This window comes from Ambystoma mexicanum, chromosome 7p, assembly GCF_040938575.1.
Source record: "Ambystoma mexicanum isolate Mex_15411 chromosome 7p, UKY_AmexF1_1, whole genome shotgun sequence".
Taxonomy (NCBI): domain Eukaryota; kingdom Metazoa; phylum Chordata; class Amphibia; order Caudata; family Ambystomatidae; genus Ambystoma; species Ambystoma mexicanum.
In genome coordinates this window covers 363,373,733-363,393,357 of record NC_090939.1, presented here as the reverse complement: position 1 = coordinate 363,393,357, position 19,625 = coordinate 363,373,733, and the positions used below count along the sequence as shown (strand labels likewise).

The 19,625-nt window shown below is 41.9% G+C and overlaps 1 protein-coding gene across 1 annotated transcript in view; it reads right to left on the bottom strand.

The window, feature by feature from the left end:
• The window catches only part of TMPRSS15 (transmembrane serine protease 15), a 1,663,368-nt gene that overhangs the window by 1,000,693 nt on the left and 643,050 nt on the right, over positions 1-19,625 (bottom strand). Inside the window, 1 exon segment of the mRNA XM_069636234.1 lies at positions 2,919-3,008. Within this exon segment, the coding sequence (XP_069492335.1) occupies positions 2,919-3,008 (90 nt within the window).

The following is a 19,625-nucleotide window of genomic DNA, read 5'->3' as shown; positions in this document are numbered from 1 at the left end:
AAAAGGAGTAGCCTCACACTAGGGTGCAGTATCTCAAAGGTCTTTTGTGCTCACTGAGAATGGAAGGGGCGGGTTCTAGGCAATGGCAGAGGACTTCCACCATCTTGATTTTCACTGTCCCTCTCTCTCGTTCCCGTAACCCTACACTCCATCTATAGCAAAGCACTTTGGATATGTTATCAGAATGGCAAGATCCACTTCATCCACGGACCGGGATTGGACCCCTGAAGTAGGCTAGCTTTAGTCCAATCCACAAAGCAGTTTTGCATTTAAAAGAAGGGGTCTCCCACCACTTCAACAGATTTGCTCAGTTCCTCTTGGATCCTTTAAGGCTGCAGATTCATTCTGAACATCTCACCTGACTCCTTTTGGGAAGGTTGCACTCTCCAAAGACCTCAGCCTGAGGTGAAGAAGGAATCTTCTACGACAGAAGGAAGATCTGTCCACTACAACTCCTAGGGCACATCAGAAGTAAGCTCTGCTGTGGATAAGGACCTACCAATCATCAACCTACCAGCTTGACACTGCCTCATGCCTGAGCTAAAGCTCATCACCTGATAGGCCCAAGACGACTGCTCAATGTCAGGACCTGAACCGAATCACGAGAGAGTCACACGCTGACTCTAACTGGGGTTACAACCATGACTCAACTCAGCTGGCTCTTGAAATCCCACCACATTTATTGCACATTGATGAACATTAGATCACAAGTTTGACAACTGTCCACCACCGACTTGAACCACTTGAGTGTCACTCGTCGATCCCTGCTGGCAGATCAAACCTAAATTGGCCTGGCCAACTGCGAAGCGTTCCTGGTACTGGACTGACCTGTATCATTGAGAGCCACCCTTTTACCAAACTGAGCCCCGGCCTTCACCCCTACTCTATGCCTGCTTGCTGCCACAGCCTCCACGGAAATGAATGCAGGTACTGTTGACTATGAACTGTCACCTTAGTCCACTTGGACCATCTAGACGAGTTAGGTCATGATCGCTCCTGTTTCTATTCAAGATATCCTTTTTGTGGTTAGTACATTACCTACCACACATGGAATTACACTCATAGTGCTACTTTCTCCATTATGTAGCATCTTCTCTGTTCTTCATTTTGGGTTGGCTGTTAAACAGTATTTTATATTTGTTCTATGTGCAGATGGTGTGTTTGAATGAAGTATATATGTATGTGTATTTATAAAACCTTGATTGGACATTCCCTTTACTTTGGACTGTGACACTGTGTTGTTTGGGTCACTACTGGTTAACCATTCCAACCTCCTTTAGAGTATAGACTTTCCTCAGCCCACGTTACCACAGAAGGTGAAGGAAGTATATCTCTTAACTGTCCCTGTTTTACCTTTATAATTGTGTTGTGTTTTGGTTTGTAGAAGTGTGAAGGCAGAGAGGGCCATTTTACCCCAACTCTTCCTTGTACTTGTGCAGAGCAGAATACAATTTGTCAAAAGGAGTAAGTCCATTCTAGAGGTCGGAATGTTACATGTGACTATGGCTGGGTGGCAGAGTATTGGAACTCAAATAGTAAGTGTGGTGTTGGGGGATTGCTTTGAGACATATTAAAGTCTGTCCCTGAATATTGCCTACAAAACAACCCCAGTAGGTTAATCCTGGGACTGCAAACCCATAGATTGTTAGATAAGACAGTGTCAAGAGGTGCTAAATTAGGAAGTCCAGCGCAAGCAACTGTGAGATGAACAGAAAAGGAAAAGTATGAGGAATTGTTCTAATGTCTATGGGCTTCATTCCGAGTTTGGCGGTAATTCGGTGATCATTTTGCTGAATTACTGCCAACATCGGGTACCGTTGCTGCTACTTGGTCCTGTGGGTTTACCACAGGATTCCAATTATTGGTTGGGCTGTATTAGTCCTCATTTTCCGTTTTTGGGTCCAGAGGACTGCATGGTAGTAATTCCACTTCAGTAATTCTGGTGATTTTTGTCTTTAAAAAGTGAAGGATTTACTTCCAGTATGATCCTGGAGGTTAAGTCCTCCACTTCAACGCCAAACTATTCCAATGCCGCCCAAAAAAAATGGCAGTAATGCAATTACCACCACTTGTTTTACCGCTCCGCGGAACTCGGAACAAAGCCTATCATGTGCCAAACCTATGTGACAACCATCAGAAAATTGACTGATGTATGGGAATAGTGATGTATCACGTGATTACTATCAACACTATCGCCCCATGACATGGTGAGAACATTTCAAGATGCTGTGTGTGGTGCACCAAACGACATGCAGAAAAGGGTGCAGCCTTTTGTTATCAGTGGGAAAAGAGAGACACTCCAACAAAAACGTTGTGCAATCCAAAGAACTTCCTTGAAAATGTGAAGCAGCAAATTAGGTCACAGGGTCAAATGCCAACCTCGACACAGTCTGTACAGCTGGATTTCGTTGGATATTGCAAATACCAGAAATCCTCATGTTTTTACAGAATTACAAGACATGTATTGTCATTCCGTCTTCCTTAAACACCACGGCCCTCATTACGACCCTGGCGGAGATCGTGGTGCAATATGCACCATGGAGCACGGCGGAAAGCTGCCGATACCGCCATGGGGGTTGGCGGATTTACCGCCCCATTCCGACCTTGGCGGGGCGGTAAATCCCCATTCCCATTTTTGCCCCATAGGGTATAATGGGAGTGGGGAAGGCGTTAATTACGCCACCGTAAAATACGGTGGCGTAATTAACAACAAGGTCCCGTAGCGCCATGGATTTCTCCGCCCGGAAAAACCAGGCGGAAAACGGCTCCATGGCGCTACGGGAACTCGTAGTAGGGCGGACGGGTCCGCCGCGAATACCGCTGGCGTAAACCCACTCCGCCAGGGTCGTAATGAGGGCCCACGACACAGAACAAGCCTGAAGACGTCCATGATAGAATTTGATGAGTATGCGACTTACAGAAAGCCTGATTTGGATAGGCTTGTGGATAATTCTTCGAGCTGAAAGTGCCATTTGACTCCCACAGTTCAACAGGTCCACCACAGTCAGCTGAAAGAAATAATATCAGAGAACTATCAGTGGCTGTTTGTTGTTGTTAAAGAGAATTGTGAAGAGGTTGTGATTAAGGGAATAGAGAGGTCATTTTTGAAACGATCATACAGTTTTACATTATGCTCAGTCGTTTTTCTGATCGTGTGTGTACCACTTCTTGCACAGTTGAACATGCACGTGATCCAAGACAAGATATAGAAATGCACTGGATAGAGAGGTTGTTAGTCCACTTCACGGATTGTTAATCTTAGCAGAAATCAAACATGTAGATAACAAGCCTGCTGCCTGTATACCCAGGTGAAAGAGACTGTGATATCATCAACAAAAATATGCACAAACTATAAGCAGGCCATTGCCCACCTAGTGATGCCTGACAACCGACAATACGCCCACCTAAAATGCACAGTGCATTATTATATGTGCAGCAAAACAATAACAAACCTGAGGAGGACTATGCTTTAAAATCTGAAATTCTGTCTAATCGAAAATTGCTCTGGCAGCTTTCATAATGTGTGTGACCATAATTGCTAAGCATTTCCTGGAGAAAAACTGAATGCTATTCCCAAGGGTTTTCTCATGAAGATATTCCAAGAGCCCATTTCACAAAGACCAAACCAATCTACAGCCGATGGAATGCACTTTTGTCAATTTGATTCTCAGAAATGTACAGATCACGGCATTCACAAAGATGACCTGCACATTTCCCATGAGCCAGTGAGTGGCCCTTGGATGGTAGTGCAATTTGCACTGTGCCCCTCCGCTTGTATCAATGTACTATTTGTGACGTGTTTGCTGGTTATTTGTAGGTAAGATTCAAGCATGCAACACACCAATTGGACAGAAGAAAGCTCACAACTTGAATGTGTTTTGATGTTTCTGACAAGAGGTAATTTTCTAAATATAGATTGCAAAGCTGAAAGAAGTGCTATTTGCAACCGCACACATCTCAACAAAGTATCCTTTCACCTACAGAAACAAGAATGTGTAGGCAGCAGGTGATTCATATATTTAACGATGCTGACTTTTGGCAATATTCAAATGTGTACAAAGGGTAAACCATTTAATTTAGCTCATTGTTGATGGGTAATTTGTATCTACATATAATGAATGCAGATGCTCAGTGTGTAAAATGGCATATATCTTAAATTTAGAGTGTCATGAGGACATGCGAGGCACGGGGCATGAAATGGGTCATGTAGAATACCAAGTTAAAATCTGTACAACTGCATAGATGTGGATTCCAATACATGCAACAGTAAACATGTTGTTAGTGCTGGCGCCTGCACTTGCAGAGGCATCGGTTTGGACAGACCCATAATGCCTGCTCTTCAAGTAGCAACACAAGAATCATATGAGTTAAAAACAAAGACAGGCACAATGTCCGTTTGCTCTTCAAGGCAGTCCATCTCATGCACCATGGGATGCATAAAACATGGACACCAATGAGGTGTTGAAGGCAGAATTGTCCTATGCCAAAGAGATAAACAAAAAAATAAATAATACGAGTGCCTAGAAATATCATGTGCTGTACCACTTCTCTACTAGGTAGTTGTTTTTTTTCTGCATGGAATTCCTGACTAATCAGGCGCAGAGATTTAATTTGTATGTGAGCAAAGTTGAATAGTTAGTGGGCCCGATGAGTTAGAGTGTTTGTGTGCTAGATGTGGTCAAAGGTGCCTTGACATGTGATAAGGAATACTGAGCCATGGAGGATGGGTTAGTGGGACCAAGGGAGGATGTGGGGAGGCAGTAAGGAGTGATTTCTAGTTGTCAACGTGCGGTAGGATTAAAGCATCAAACATGAAGCAAAAGCTGGTGTGGTTGATGAAGGCTTTGGTTCTCTTCACCGCAATAGATGTTGCAAGAGACAAACAGAGAACTGTGTCACGGTGCAGACGTAACCAACACAAATATAATTAAAGGTTTGGTGAACTCATGATACTCAACATCTCGTGACTGTGAGTGGTCTACGGCTAAGCAAAACACTCTAAACATTTCTGAGCAGCTCAGACAGGCTTATTTATTGACTCTTTAGACCTGGTTTGGTAACCCTTATTTACCATCGGGATTCGTGGGAATGGCATCAACCTGGTGGTGTTCTATTTTTAGTATCTTTTAATATCGGCTTCCTTACAATATTGTTATTTAGGTAAGCGAAAGATTGTGTCTTGCAATTTTCATTATGTTGTTTGACTTGCACTTCACCTGTATTCCCGGTCTATCAAGTCAATTATTGCTGGTGCTGTTTGTTTCTCTCTGTTTCTTTCTGTTTCTTCTGTTATCTGTTTCTTCTGTAAATTATTGTGCCAATTCAATAATTTCTGTAAAGCACCTTGGTATAAGGTGCTATAAAAGCATAATAAACAAACTAAACAAATTTAAATTACAGGGCCAGTGATGACCAGTACTTTGACTTAGAAGGTTCATATTGACCATTCGGAAAATCACATCAAAAATGTTTCAGGTAGGGGGGTCAGGTAATTGTGTTATTATCCAATACTGCAAAAAAACTACTGTTCCAATGGCATGGCCTGTGTTTAGTGTTGTGGTGGTCAGGAAGAGCCCCTATGATAACGAGGGATTCATGTTGCATCCGTTATATTGATGGTTGGGGCTGGCAGTGAACTGTGTTCAATGTTGCTATGTCATATGTATTGGACATAGCGTCATTACAAGTTTGCCGGTCTGGTAGTAATGGTGCCGAGTTGTGCTCGTGAGTGAATCTCTGCCTGCCAGGTCTGACCTGGCGGGCAGACCGGCACCCGCGAGCAGAGCATATTGGATGCACCGGCACCATTCTGAATGGTGCCCGTGCATCCGACCTCCCCATTCCCATTGAGCCTGATGGGGCTCAAATGGGAATGGGGAGCATTTTTTTCCAGCGCCCGCAAATGGGAAATTACCGGCTCCAGCAGGGCTGTAATGACCCATTCGCGTGTGCCAGAAATAATCGCAAGTTTGGCGGCAGCCTGCCGGTTTTACCAGCAAGGCTACCGCCAAACTTGTAATGAAGCAAATAGTTATGGAAGGTATATGTTACTTTTAGTATTACTGCTTCTCTAGAATTGATACACATTAGAGTTGCAGGCACATAAAAAGATACAATGTTAAAACCGCAAATGCACCATGAACATAATTTACATACAGGGTGCTCTGAAGTACCTGGAAACTAGGAGACAGACAGGGTTTCAATGTGCATGCGGAGTGAGGCCTGTCCTGAAATCCCACGGTAAAGAAGCAATAACATTTATAAGGCATATGCGCAGAGAAATACATAAAAGGAGTTTTTGATCAAATGGAGAAACATACAGAAGGAGTTTAATAAAGAATTTATATAAATCTGCATGAACATTTTTTTTCAGTCCTTCCTCGTTTGTAAAAAAAATTGAGCGGACCATGAACAATCACACTTAAGATTAAACAGCTCTAAACCAGTTGTTAGAATTATGTTATGTGTGAATGTTGCATTGTACCATGATGTCACAACCTACTACAGACCAATCCCCAGCAAAGGCGGACTTGGAACATGAGCTGAAGATCATCGTAAAGAATGAATCTGGAAAAGATGGGCGTTCTTTATAAATGTTTTGTCCAATCATGTTTGAGGGCTGGGTGATAAAATATATGGGAGTGTTTTAACTGTTGATAAAATGTATCAATTGATGTAGTTTATTGAGACTTCGGTAAGTTTCTTTCGATAGTACCAGCTAACTGCTCCCCAGATATTTGTGAAATAAACCTTGCTTAGTGTAAATAAACGTGCGCCCGTTCCTCAGGCGGTGGAACCTTTTTGGGCTGAGGTAATTAGGGATGTGCCCCCACAAATTTGGCAACCACAAAGGAACCCCAGGCTTTCTGAGGCATTGGGGGTCTTCTGTCCTCACCACTCAGCTACAGCACCTCACCACAAGGACCAGTCTTCATGCATAGTGAGAAAGAGAGGTCGATTAATGCCATATTGTTAAATGGTCTGTCTGCTCCCGAGAGGCATGTTGCCATGGTCCAGCTCTGCAGGGCGACTTGACGGAGCACCGCATCGGAGTGCTTTGACTCACATAAGTGTACTTTTGGAGGTAAAGGAAGGAGGGGAAAAGGGGTGTTTTCTTTGATTTTTAAGGTTTCGTTTTAAGGTTTCGTTTTAAGGTGGAATTGGAATACGTGGGTTTGAAATTAGTCGAGGTTGCAGGAATTGAAAAAGAGATGGTTTGATGGAGTGATTGAATTGTTCTGTGTGATAAGTCCTATATATAATGGGTCTCATCATTAAACTCATTAATGGGTGTCTGAGTATATCACTATACAGAACAGATACATGGTTAAATATGCCCTTGCATGCAAACAGTTGCCATTTGAAAAGCCTAATTTGGAGTATCCCAAACGGCAAATTTATGCACATTAGATGAATTTGCTCTAGTCTGGAGATGTATGATGAAGAGAGCAAAATTGTGGCATGGGGTTTCTGTTATCAAGCATATCCTAAAAAGGTTATCGAAAGGGCTTTTTTCAAAGTACGCAAAAAAGGTAGAGATACCCTATTATCTTGTAATAACCAGCTACATATCCATGAGGGGAAGAACGAAACAGTAAGGTGCATAATGTACTTCAATAGAGCTGGCAACAATATAAGACATTTTTCACAAATATTGGCACATCCTGATGCTGGAAAAACACATAGCACCCTTAATGGGCAAACAAACAAGCATTAGTTATCGTTGATCGATATCAATTAAAGATATGCTTGTGTCTAGCTATATGAATGGCAATACTGAAACTAAGGACCGCAAATAATTGGAAACAGCGAGCATGGGCTTTCATAAGTGTATGAAATGCAAAATGTGCAGATTTGCACTAGACACCACTCAGTGCACTCATCCCATTTTGGGACAAAAAGTCAAGAGAGTTTTAAAAATAACATGCAACACCCAGTTGGTAGTATATGCATTGATATGTCCATGTATGAAATGGTATATTGGCAGCACATTTGGAAATTAAAGATGTGCATTCTCCAACATGTCAGAGCGATAAAAAACAATGACCAGGCATATCCCATGGCAAAACAATATCAAGAGAAAAATAATGGTTTGGTAGAGGGCCTAAAGTTCTTTGGGTTGAAAAGTATAGAGTTATCCCCAAGAGGGGGTGATAGGCAGTTAAGACAAACTGAAACTAAATGCATAATAGACTTTGAGACCCAGCAAGGGGCCACAATATTGATGAAGGGCTGTATACTTATTTAGGAACATGAGACTCTTTTCTGAGTCCGAATTTGATCATCATTGTTTTTTTCTGATGGAGGTTTTTGTTTTTTAGACTGAAGGTTACTTTTGATTCATAGTTGTATTAGTAGCTGTCTAGCACATCTGTTACAGAGGATTTATTTTATATCTTCTTGTTCCAATTTGGGTCTTTTTCGTTCTCCTTTCCCTTTTTCTTTCTTTTGTTCTGTAGATCACTCTTTTTCACATTTGGATTTATTTTCCTTATGAATGGGCACACATGATGCTGTTTATTTGCAAACAACTTTCTAACTCTTCTAATAGTACCTTGTCATTATAATATGCCACTTTGCTGATTCATTACATGGTATAATTACATGCCCTAAGACTGTCCATGGTACCGTTTTTTTGGTCACTGTTTCGTGGTAAGGTGTTGAATACCAATGTTTTAAGACATTGTTTCCATTTAGTGGAATAGATCGAGTGTTATATGTTTACAATATAGGTTATTATGACATGTTAGCCAGGTACTACAAATTAACCACCACATTTGCCTTTTTACACGCATTGTCTTTTGACACTTTCCAGTTGAATTTGTTTACATTGCAATTGTGCACAGCATAGAGTCACTTTAGTACAATGCGTAGGTGAAGGAGAATACCATACAACATTCTGACATTCATATTAACAATGCAGGTAATGTAAAGGGTGATATGTGTACAAAGTCTGGGTCAGCAATATCAGTGATACATTCATTATGAAGGATCTTAAATTGCATTTTAAAGGAAGTGAATTCTTCTCTTATACTATTTTAAGACATTCCAACAAGGTACTGCTCTTTTTTATCCATTGGCTCTCGAGTTTCTTGTACACATATTATGATATTGAATTCACCAGCTGGAAAATGCAGCTGGAATGAAACATGTTCACAACCAATGAATTTCGGCATTGAAGCCATGGCCTCATCTACTTTTTTTGCACAAATTGTTATTGGGTGCAATCCATGTCGAATTGATGTTTACATTGTAATTTTGCACAGCATCTATTAATTATGACATAATGTATATATGATGTATATGTGCAGCATAATGTTGCACAACCTTATATTTATTTTACATTGTATCCAATTCATGTGGAGATACACTATGAGTTAATCAATGATGTTCTTGGCATTTGAGACATGCACTGGCACTTTAAATGGACGACCTCATTTGCTTTTTTGCACAAATTATTATTGGGTGTTATCCATGTCGAATTGATGTTTACATTGCAATTTTGCACAGCACCTAGTCACTTTGGCATAAGGTGTGCGTGCAGCGCAATGTTGTATAATCCTACATTCATTGTTACATTGTATGCAATGCAGATGGAGAAATGCCATGATTCAGAATCATCAATTTTATTGCGTAAATTTGCATATTTTCATGTTGAAATTGGGCTCAAACGATGTATATTTTTGCCATAGCATTGAGTTACTAAAGTACATTGGGTGATGTTAAAACATGGTGGCCATGTAAAAGGTAGTAAACACAAACGGATATGTGGCAGCAACATTTAAAGAGGACTATTGTATTTGGATCAGAGTTAGAGAATGTATATAGAATGTATTTAGGTTGTGTCCTAATAATCAAATGAATGAGTGATCAAGCCACCTGTAGGTGGTGAAACACGTTACGTGCAGCCTCTGCTGTGGATTCAGTTGTGTTTAATGAATAAATAACCTTTTTACTTTGGGGTATTTTTCAATTAAAAAACTTTAGTTGCATGGACGTTAAGGTGAGAAAGTAATGCAACAAAACCGCTGTAATTCAGCTAAAGCCACCTTAATTTCACACCCCTGTTGCGCAGCCAATGACCACAATGACGACATCACAGATCACATCACTGATGACATCAATAATTACATGTTGTATGAGAACACTGATGACATTAAAAATCACATCAATGATGATATCACTGGTGACAACACTAATTACATTGAATATAACTGATTACAATAAAAAATCAAATTAGACATAACATAATTTATAAGTTAGCTCATGAAAACTTTGAATACCTTAATAACAATTCAGGCTACGGACTTGACCATTGCAAAGGCAAGGGTGACTGGCCAGTACCAAAGACCATACCTAGTGGTTGGTTAGTGATCAAAAATCTCAATGTGCATGGTTAAAAATCATGCCTAGTAGCCTGTCACTGTTTTCAAATATACAGTGGGCATCATTCAAAGCTGTAGTCAGTAGCCACGGCTAAAGGCCATAGTTAGTGCCCATTAAAATGTTAAAATATACCGTCTGCATAGCTGAAAAAAGTGGCGTTGAAGGTGATGGCTAGTGGCTGGTTAATGTATAAAATATACAATGGGCATGGCTTAAGGTTATATCTAGTGGCTGGTTAATATTCTATAATACACAGAGGCCATGGCCAAAGGCCATCGCTTATTGCATTTTATTATTGTAAAATATACAGTGGATATGGCCAAAGGATGTACAAATTGCTCAAGGTCAAAGGCCATGGCTAGTGCCCATTTATATGGTAGAATATATAGTAGGCACAGACAAAGATAGTGGCCACTGGCCTGTATTGTCCTAATGTCCATGGCTAGTGCCTGACCAGTGTATATAATATACAGTATACGTTGTTGAAATAAGTACCACTGGTAAAGTTCAAAATCTACAGTTGTTAGACTGTTGGTGTTTTATAAGATTCAGTACACATGGGTGAAGGTTGTCACCACTGTCCATAACTAAAGGCCATGACTAGTACTGATTCATGTGTTAAAATATATTTGGTCATGCACACTGACCATGGCTGAAGGCCATGCTTAAGGCCAGTTATTGTTATAATGTAATTAGTGCTGTCACCAGTGATGGCATCAGTGATGTGATCTGTGATGTCATCATTGTGGGCATAGGCCGCGGAACAGCAGGCACAACGTTAAAGTGGCTTTAGCTGAATTTCAGACATTTTGTTGCATTATGTTCTCATCTCAACGTCCCTGAAACTAAACTTTCTTCCTTGAATTTCAAGGGTTTTGTTATTCTATAGACAGCATCAATCAATGAATTGCAGGCTTTTACGTGTGAAGCTAACACGAGCAATGACTGGAGTGCTTTTATTCACAGCTATACTACTGTCCCTGTTAACAATTTAACCACGGAAACAAACAAGCAATTGGGAGATTTAAATTACTGAAACTGCATAAAATAAATTACAGTAGATATCGTAATATTATTTTGCAGTCTGTATTCAACTTTAACTATTTTTGCAACTTAAAAGCGACCCTTAAAAGGGCCTTTTCGGGGGACGGAAAGAGGGCAATGGAATACATTTGGAAAGCACAAAAGAATGAAACACCTAACAAAGGGAATTAAAATAAAAAAACAACATATATATTTTTTTTAGAAAAAAAGGGAGGGGGAACTGCCACTTAAAACAAGAAATAATAATTATAGGTAATCAGGTATTCAGCGATTAACTTCTAACATTCCTCAAATGTAGCACCTCCCTTAAGTACCCGTTCAAGACATCATCTACACATGACTTGCATCATGGAAAGATCGGGAGTTGGTAAAACAGGAGTCTGTGCAGTTGACACCGCTGCTGAAGTTGATTATGCACACAGCTCACAGCTAGAGTAAAGATATAAGACAACATATAAGTTAAAAAAAAGACTACAGCCCAGTATGGGCCAGACCATCTTGTCCAATATCCAATACACACCATCAATATCATTCAAGAACACTCAAACAAATGACTTATTATGATTAATGTGAACAAGCTTTGAGACAGAACATTTGAAGTCCCACGGCATAGAGCTTTGTTGCAGAATGTGCAAAGTACCTCACTGTCTCTAGACCGACTACCATATCATCAATTTTTCCATCCCCATGCCCACGAAACAAAAACCTCTCACCACTCAAATACCGCCTGCCCCAGCTCACAGTTCAAGGAAACTAACCAAAGAGAGGCTAATACCCTATCTCGAAATTCCCGCTCTTAGACCTCCTTTCTCCAACAACCCCACCACTGTAGCTAATCTATTCAACTCTACACTAAAGAATGCAGTCAATGCCATAGCGCCACTGTCGGACAGGAAAGCCAAAACTGTCAGACATACAAACGCCTGGTTCACCCCAGAGCTCCTGGAACTCCACTACAGGAAACACACCACCCTCTCCATTTGGCAAACAAAACCTCTTGTATCCACAAACCTTGAATTTAATAAGATACACGCCCAATACACAAAGGCAATCATCACAGCCAAATCCACCTCCTTCAACTCTAGGATCACTAATGCAAAATCTGGAACCAGGGAGATGTTCTCCTATTTCAGAGAACTAGAATCACCAGTTCTTTCCATGCAGCTGATCCCTAAGATAAATCGTGGTGTTCTAACATCGAAAACGCCATGCTCAACAAACTTCACCCTCTTCAGAGTAGAATTCTAACCAACCAGAACACACTGTCCCCACAATCAGCCACACGCTCCACTAACCCCCCTGCCCAGGACGTTTCACTCTTCTCCTTCAAGAATGTCACAGAACTCTAAGTTCTCACCCTCCTGAAACACATCAAACTATCGAACTGCAAATGTGATGACTGTCCAGTGATGATCATTAAAGACTGTGCCACCACAGTGGCCCCATTTCGTGAAGCGTTTATCAATGCCACCATTGCCTTAGGTCTGGGCCCTCCTAGCTCCAAAGACACTTGGGTATGACCACTCCTAAAAAATCTGTCACTCGACCCAGCCTCCCTCAACAACTACAGACCCATAACTCCAGTCCTGTTCCTCTTATAAATCCTTGACAAAGCAGCCTACACACAGGTCCAACACTTCCTTGAAACCAACCAGATCCTAGGCCTACGGAAATCCAACTTTCTCCCCGGCCATGCCACAGAATATGCGCTGCTTCACCTGAAAAATCACAAGATGATATAAAGGATGAAGGCAAACCTCCCCAACTCCTCCTGTACTTATTAGACGCTTTCAACCTAGTGGACCAAAACATTCTATGTCATCACCTCACATCATCAGTGCACTTCCCACCAATGCCACAGCCTGGATTGCTCATTCCTTTAAGGAAGAGCCATCAGAGTGTTCTCAGATCAGGCCTTGTGGCGCTGATATGCGCAAAACAAGCGCACAGAACTACACGAGCAAGAATATATGAAACGGGAGACAAAGCCAGCAGAATGCTGGCATGGTTGGAAAGAGGGGAGGATAGACACCTCCTGGCACGGCGAATAGGCATCACAGACACGGAATGGGCCTCAACAGACTCAGGCATAGCGGAGGCCTTTGCAACCTACTACGAAAAGCTATATGCTCCACCGACAACTCCGCTGGACGCCACCACATTGGACTCAGTGACCATCCCAATACTAAACGAAACCCAGAAGCTGAATCTTGAGGCTCCAATAACAGAAGAAGAACTGACGACAGCCATCTCCCAGCTCCAGATGGGAAAACCCCAGGGCCGAATGGCCTTCCAGTAGAAATATGGAAGAAAATTGGCACCCGAGAAGTGGCGCCGCATATGCTCAAAATGTTCCTGCAGGCAAAAGAGAAAGGCATCCTACCACCGGACCTAAAACAAGCCAGCATAGTGGTAATACACAAAGAAGGCAAACCTCCAGACGCATGTAGCTCGTACCGCCCAATCTCTCTCATTAACACGGAAGCTAAAATATTGGCCAAAATACTGGCCAACAGGCTACAAACAGTGATAACCTCCTTAATCCACCCAGACCAATGCGGCTTCATGCCACAAAGATCCACGCGAATGAATATACGCAGGCTTTACTCTGCCATTGAAAGATCAGCCACTCTACAGGACCCATTGGCACTGCTCACTATTGACTTTGAGAAGGCCTTCGACTCGATCCACTGGGAGGCCCTGTGGTGCATTATGGGTAGAATGGGATTTGGAGAGCAATTCTCAAACTGGGTTAAGCTCCTATATAATGCCCCGATGGCTGAAGTTAGAGTCAATGGCTGGTCCTCACGAACCATTAAACTTGGGAAGGGCACCAGGCAGGGATGTCCCCTCTTGGCGATGTTGTTTGCACTCGCAATAGAACCACTGGCGATAATGCTGAGGGAATCCATGGATCGGAGGGGGTTCCGCTGGGCACAGGATTGGGAGGACAGGGTGTCCCTATACGCAGATCTACTAATCTACCTTAGTGACCCAGTGATCTCCAGCCCCATTGTGACTAACATACTAACTACATATGGAGCCTTTAGCGGGTTGAAGGTAAACTATGATAAATCCCTGATCTTTCCAATAAAAGGACTAGATGCAGCGACCTTAGCAAATAACCCATTTAAGATCGAGAAAGAGCAATTCCGATACCTGGGGATACAAATCTCAACAGACCTAAGTCAGTATATAAGGAGGAACCTGCACCCAGTAAGGGATAGATTTGTAAATGACGTTAAACACTGGATGGCCCTTCCGCTCACCCTACTGGGAAGAGCTGCTTTATTCAAGATGTTGGCCCTCCCCCGGTTTTTATATGCCCTGCAGAACGCACCGTTATATATACCCCGAACAGAATTTCATAAAATAGATGAATCGCTCAGGAAACTGCTTTGGGGAGGGGGTCACCCACGAATTGCTCTCAGAACCCTTCAGCGCTCAGTGTGGGAGGGAGGAATCAGGCTGCCACACCTGCAGACGTATTATTGGGCTGCCCAAATGTCGGTAGTGGATGATAGCCTGCATGCTGATCCAATGATACCACACAACAGAGCAGATGCCCAAGCGGATCATGGAGTCACCCCGCTAGAAAGCCTGTATCAAAAAAAAACCCGACAAGCTACACCCACAATGATGGCTCAGAGAACACAGATCTGGATGGATGCGCATAAATACCTAGGATGGGAGGGGAAAGTCACTCTGAAACAACCCCTGCGGTGGAATAAACACCTCCCGGAACTTAAAGACATTCCCAAATGGGCGGTCTGGGAGGAGGCGGGGATACAGACACTAGAAGACCTGGTACAGGATGGCGAAATCAAGACATTCCAAGTCCTGGAGGAGGAATTCGACCTCCCCATCACGGAGCACTTCCACTACTTACAAATAAGGCATGCACTTACTGCAAGCGAAATAGATCTCCCGACTATACGGGAATGCACCCCGATCAAGAGGAACATAGTGATGGAACGGATTGGGCATGAAGTAACTTCCACAATGTACCATGCCATCAACTTGTTTGCCACGAAAGAACTCACAGGACTTAAAGAGAAATGGGAAAGAGATGTTGGTCAAATACAAGCGGAAGACTGGACAGTGGCACTTATGCACCCCCGGGAATCAGCAATTTCAGCCAGGATCAGGCTAGTACAGTTAAAAATCCTACATAGGGTTTACTATCCTAGAGAGGCCCTGCACCAGTGGGGAAGAGTGACAGACCCCAATTGCTTGAGATGTCACCAGATGAGGGGTACCTTTTTCCACATCCTATGGGAATGCCCGCAGATACAAGACTTTTGGCAACAATGCTGCGATAAGCTCTCAGCAGTACTTGACCGTGAAATACCGATGGACCCAAAACTCCTGATACTGGGAATAGTTGCGGATATAGAGTTATCCAGAATGAAAAAACACATGTTTACAACGACTACGAGTCTTGCCAAAAGAAACATAGCCCAACTATGGGGCTCGCCCACACCGCCACAATACACCAAATGGGTAGCAGACGTGGACATGTGTATCCCAATGGAGGTGAGAGTGTACACTACAAGAGGATGCCCAGAGAAAGCGGCCAAGATATGGCAAAAATGGGAGGACAGATGAAGGCAAGTAAAGAACAGACATGGGGACACTGAGCGCCGAGCAGTGAACTGATATAAGCCATCGGAACGACTTTGAGAAACTCTAGATGTAACAACTTTACAATATATGCAAACAGAAACCAGATGCCAGGAAGAAATGTATACCTGTGTGTTTAAATGTTATAAATGTTTAAAGGGTTATGTGTGGTGACCAAATGTCAACTACATATTGTTGTTGTGTTTGATGATGTCCACAAAACAAAAAAAAAATCCAAAAAAAAGTCTCTTTTCAGAGCCGCCTTTCATAGTTTAAAAATAGAAGTGTCAAATAAACAGTGCGGGGTCCTGCACATTTTTGAAAGACCGCGGACAGTCCTAGGACATATAAAATGTTAGGGTGCTGCCCTAGCAAAACCAATGCACTTTTCTCTGGGAAGAAGTGGTGGCTGTGAAAAAAACCTTTTGGTGGTGTTTCTTTGTGTTTGAAAAACTTGAAATCGTCAACATCTACTGCAAAATAGGTCACTCTAATTCCAAAAAAGGTTGCAATGCATTTTGTACATTTCTTAGAAAAATCTGATTGCCAGCATAAGTAAGATGGACTCCATCTCTGTGAAAATGTATGTGTTATGAAACATAATATTTTCATTGAGAAAGGCACAAACAGCCTTATTGACATTGCGCCTCACTTTCTCCATTTGTGGACCAAATAAAGAAGAACGCAGCCACATTTGTCTTTGCGCAATATGAGAAAAAAATACTTGGGGAATTCGGAAACATGTCCATGACCTTCTCAAGTCAAATTGCAAAGAAATTCCAGGCACATGTCCTAAATTGTTCCCTCCACAATGAATTATGATTATGTCCTGATGATGCTCTGTCTCTAAAGTAGCACAGAGAGGTATCAGGTCCAGCCACTTCATTCCACGCACTCCATCCCAGTGCACTTTCATATGAGGGAATCCAAGATCTGAAGCTACTCCACAACGTTCTGCATGCACCTCCAACCAATGTATCCATGAGTCTCCCAAAATCCAGATAATCTGTTTTTGAAAACACACAGCCATAGCTATCTGTTCTTCTCTCAGGAAAAAGACGTTCTCACAAAATCTCTCCTTACACAACACACCCACTAAACTTTACTGACCAATCCCTAGCTCTGCTCATTCTCATTTGCATACCTCTCCACCTCAGACTCCCCGTATGTAATACGCGCTGTCCACAGACTACCGCCATGTCCGTGGACATATCGAAGATATGAGCGTGGTGAATGTACATTTAAATAGTGTGCCCCATTTCCCCTTTGAGGAGGGCTCTGAAAAAGAGCTGTTTTTTTGTTTTTTTTGCATATGCCTGACAGACACCTGTTATTTAATATTTTTTTTTTTTACAACTAAAATCTTCACATAACCTTCTCCAAAGCAACCCTTACATTTCAAAACAGCATGGCATTTCCTAAAAAAGATAAAGAAATACCATCTTCTTCAAAATAAACAGCATTACTTGAATCAATATTCCCATTATTACAGAAAAACATAACAACTCTAAGCATGAAAGCACACATGCCTCGATTGACTACACACCTAGCAATGCTTTATTGAGGACAAAAAAACAGAACTATTGTCCCATATTGCCCATGGTAGTAATCCAGTAAAAAATACTTTTGCATTTGGAAGGATGTCCATTACTGCTTGAAACAACTGTTCCAAATCTGCCAACAAAGTAGGGGCACTCCCGTAGCCCAAATGGAAAGCACCATAGTGCAAAACTACCAGATGGGGACTGTTAATCCTACGCATATCTTCACAATCTTGTAGAATTCCCTCTACATTGCAATCAGGCACAGATTTCCACACCACGTCCACTCCTTTAACATCGAAATTGTTTGCCACATGCCTGCATTGAGCATACTGCTGTAAACCATGGACAAACATATCTCTGAGCACCAACACCCTGACTTTCTCCACCTCTGCCATCTTCACTACACACACTCTTTCAACACAAATCCACAACATCATCATCTGATTGGCTGATTCCTACAGTCCCTGGATGTGGCACGACCTACCCGCGGACAGCCACGGTGTCCGCGCAGCACGTAACTCTTAGCCAGCCCTTCTACCCTTTCCACATCACTCTCGGTGCCAGTCCCTCATTGGATACAGATAAGTAGTCACACAACCATCCACAAATCACATCCAAGACCTCTACATCTAACTCCATCATCAGAGTTCCGCACTTCAAATGTACTGTTGATCACTCTGAGTACAAGTCTCATATCATTGGAAAGCACCTACTACAAAAACTACTTTACAAGTCTCCAAGATTTCCACTTACAGCTGCATTCATATCCACATGCATGAATACAAACTACAGGTATGAATATTTTATTCACAGTACATGTACAAGTGTTATGAATCCGTATAAACAGAGTAATGCCACTAAACCTGCATAGCCTATACATACATGCCAACCCTCCCATTTTAAGCGCGAGACTCACGATTTTTCATTGAAAAATCGCACCATTTTTTAGGGGCTCCTGCCTAAATTAATGCTTATCCCAATGCAATCCTATGAGAAAAATAAATGTTCCCGATTGCTGTGGTGAAATCTCCCTCTCAGGTGCTCCCGATTGTTGCATGTCTACCTATAAAATGAACTTATTGACATTTTTCCCATCTACTTTAATCAACTGTCACTTCCAGACATGTCTGCTATCTACAACACACCTTTAAAAATCCAAGTGAATTTCATGCACTTAAAATTCTACTCATTTGTAGAGCATGTTGAACTAACATATTGTAAATAAAATATAAAGGCTGCACATAGTCAAATGAAATACATGCATACACTATGTTCAGATATCAAACAAGAATACTTCTTTCTTTTACAATTGCAGTGAGGACCACTCTCCTGAAAATCAGCAGCATCTGAACTACAAACAACATATCCGAAGAGACCTGCTCATTGCACAAAAAACAGAGTAAGTACAATACTACCTTAATATTCTTACTGTTCCTCAAACTTACTGTGTGGTTCATTCATGTAATTTGCGCACCAAAGGAAACAGTGATTTCTGAACCATTCTGCCCACAAATCCCCATTTATTAACAAAGATTAGCAGGCAGAATGGCATACAAATCCCTGTTTTTTTGGAACACAAATAACATACTCAACCCTTAGAATGTTAGTACTACAAAACAAAGAACTGTTTTAATTTTATACCATTAGATTTACTATTAATGCTTCTCCTCACCACTAGGTCACTTTCTACTCTCATCTGAACCGCAGTTTAGTAACACACACATAGAAGAATAGCCTTCCCAACTAATTGTAGTTGTTCAATGCACAATTACACACCACCACATACATCTTTACCATCAAACTCAGACACTCATGCACACAGCACACATACATTGCACAACAGCCCAACCCATACCTTCTGTTTTTGTTTCAACAGACCCCGCAGAATGCCTACACACCCACCAAACTTTCCTGACCAATACCTTTCAGTGCTTATTCTCATTTGCATGACTTCTGAACCCAAAAATCCCCGGATGTAACTCCCGATGTCCGCGGACATATAGTAACATGAACAGCCCTTCTACCATT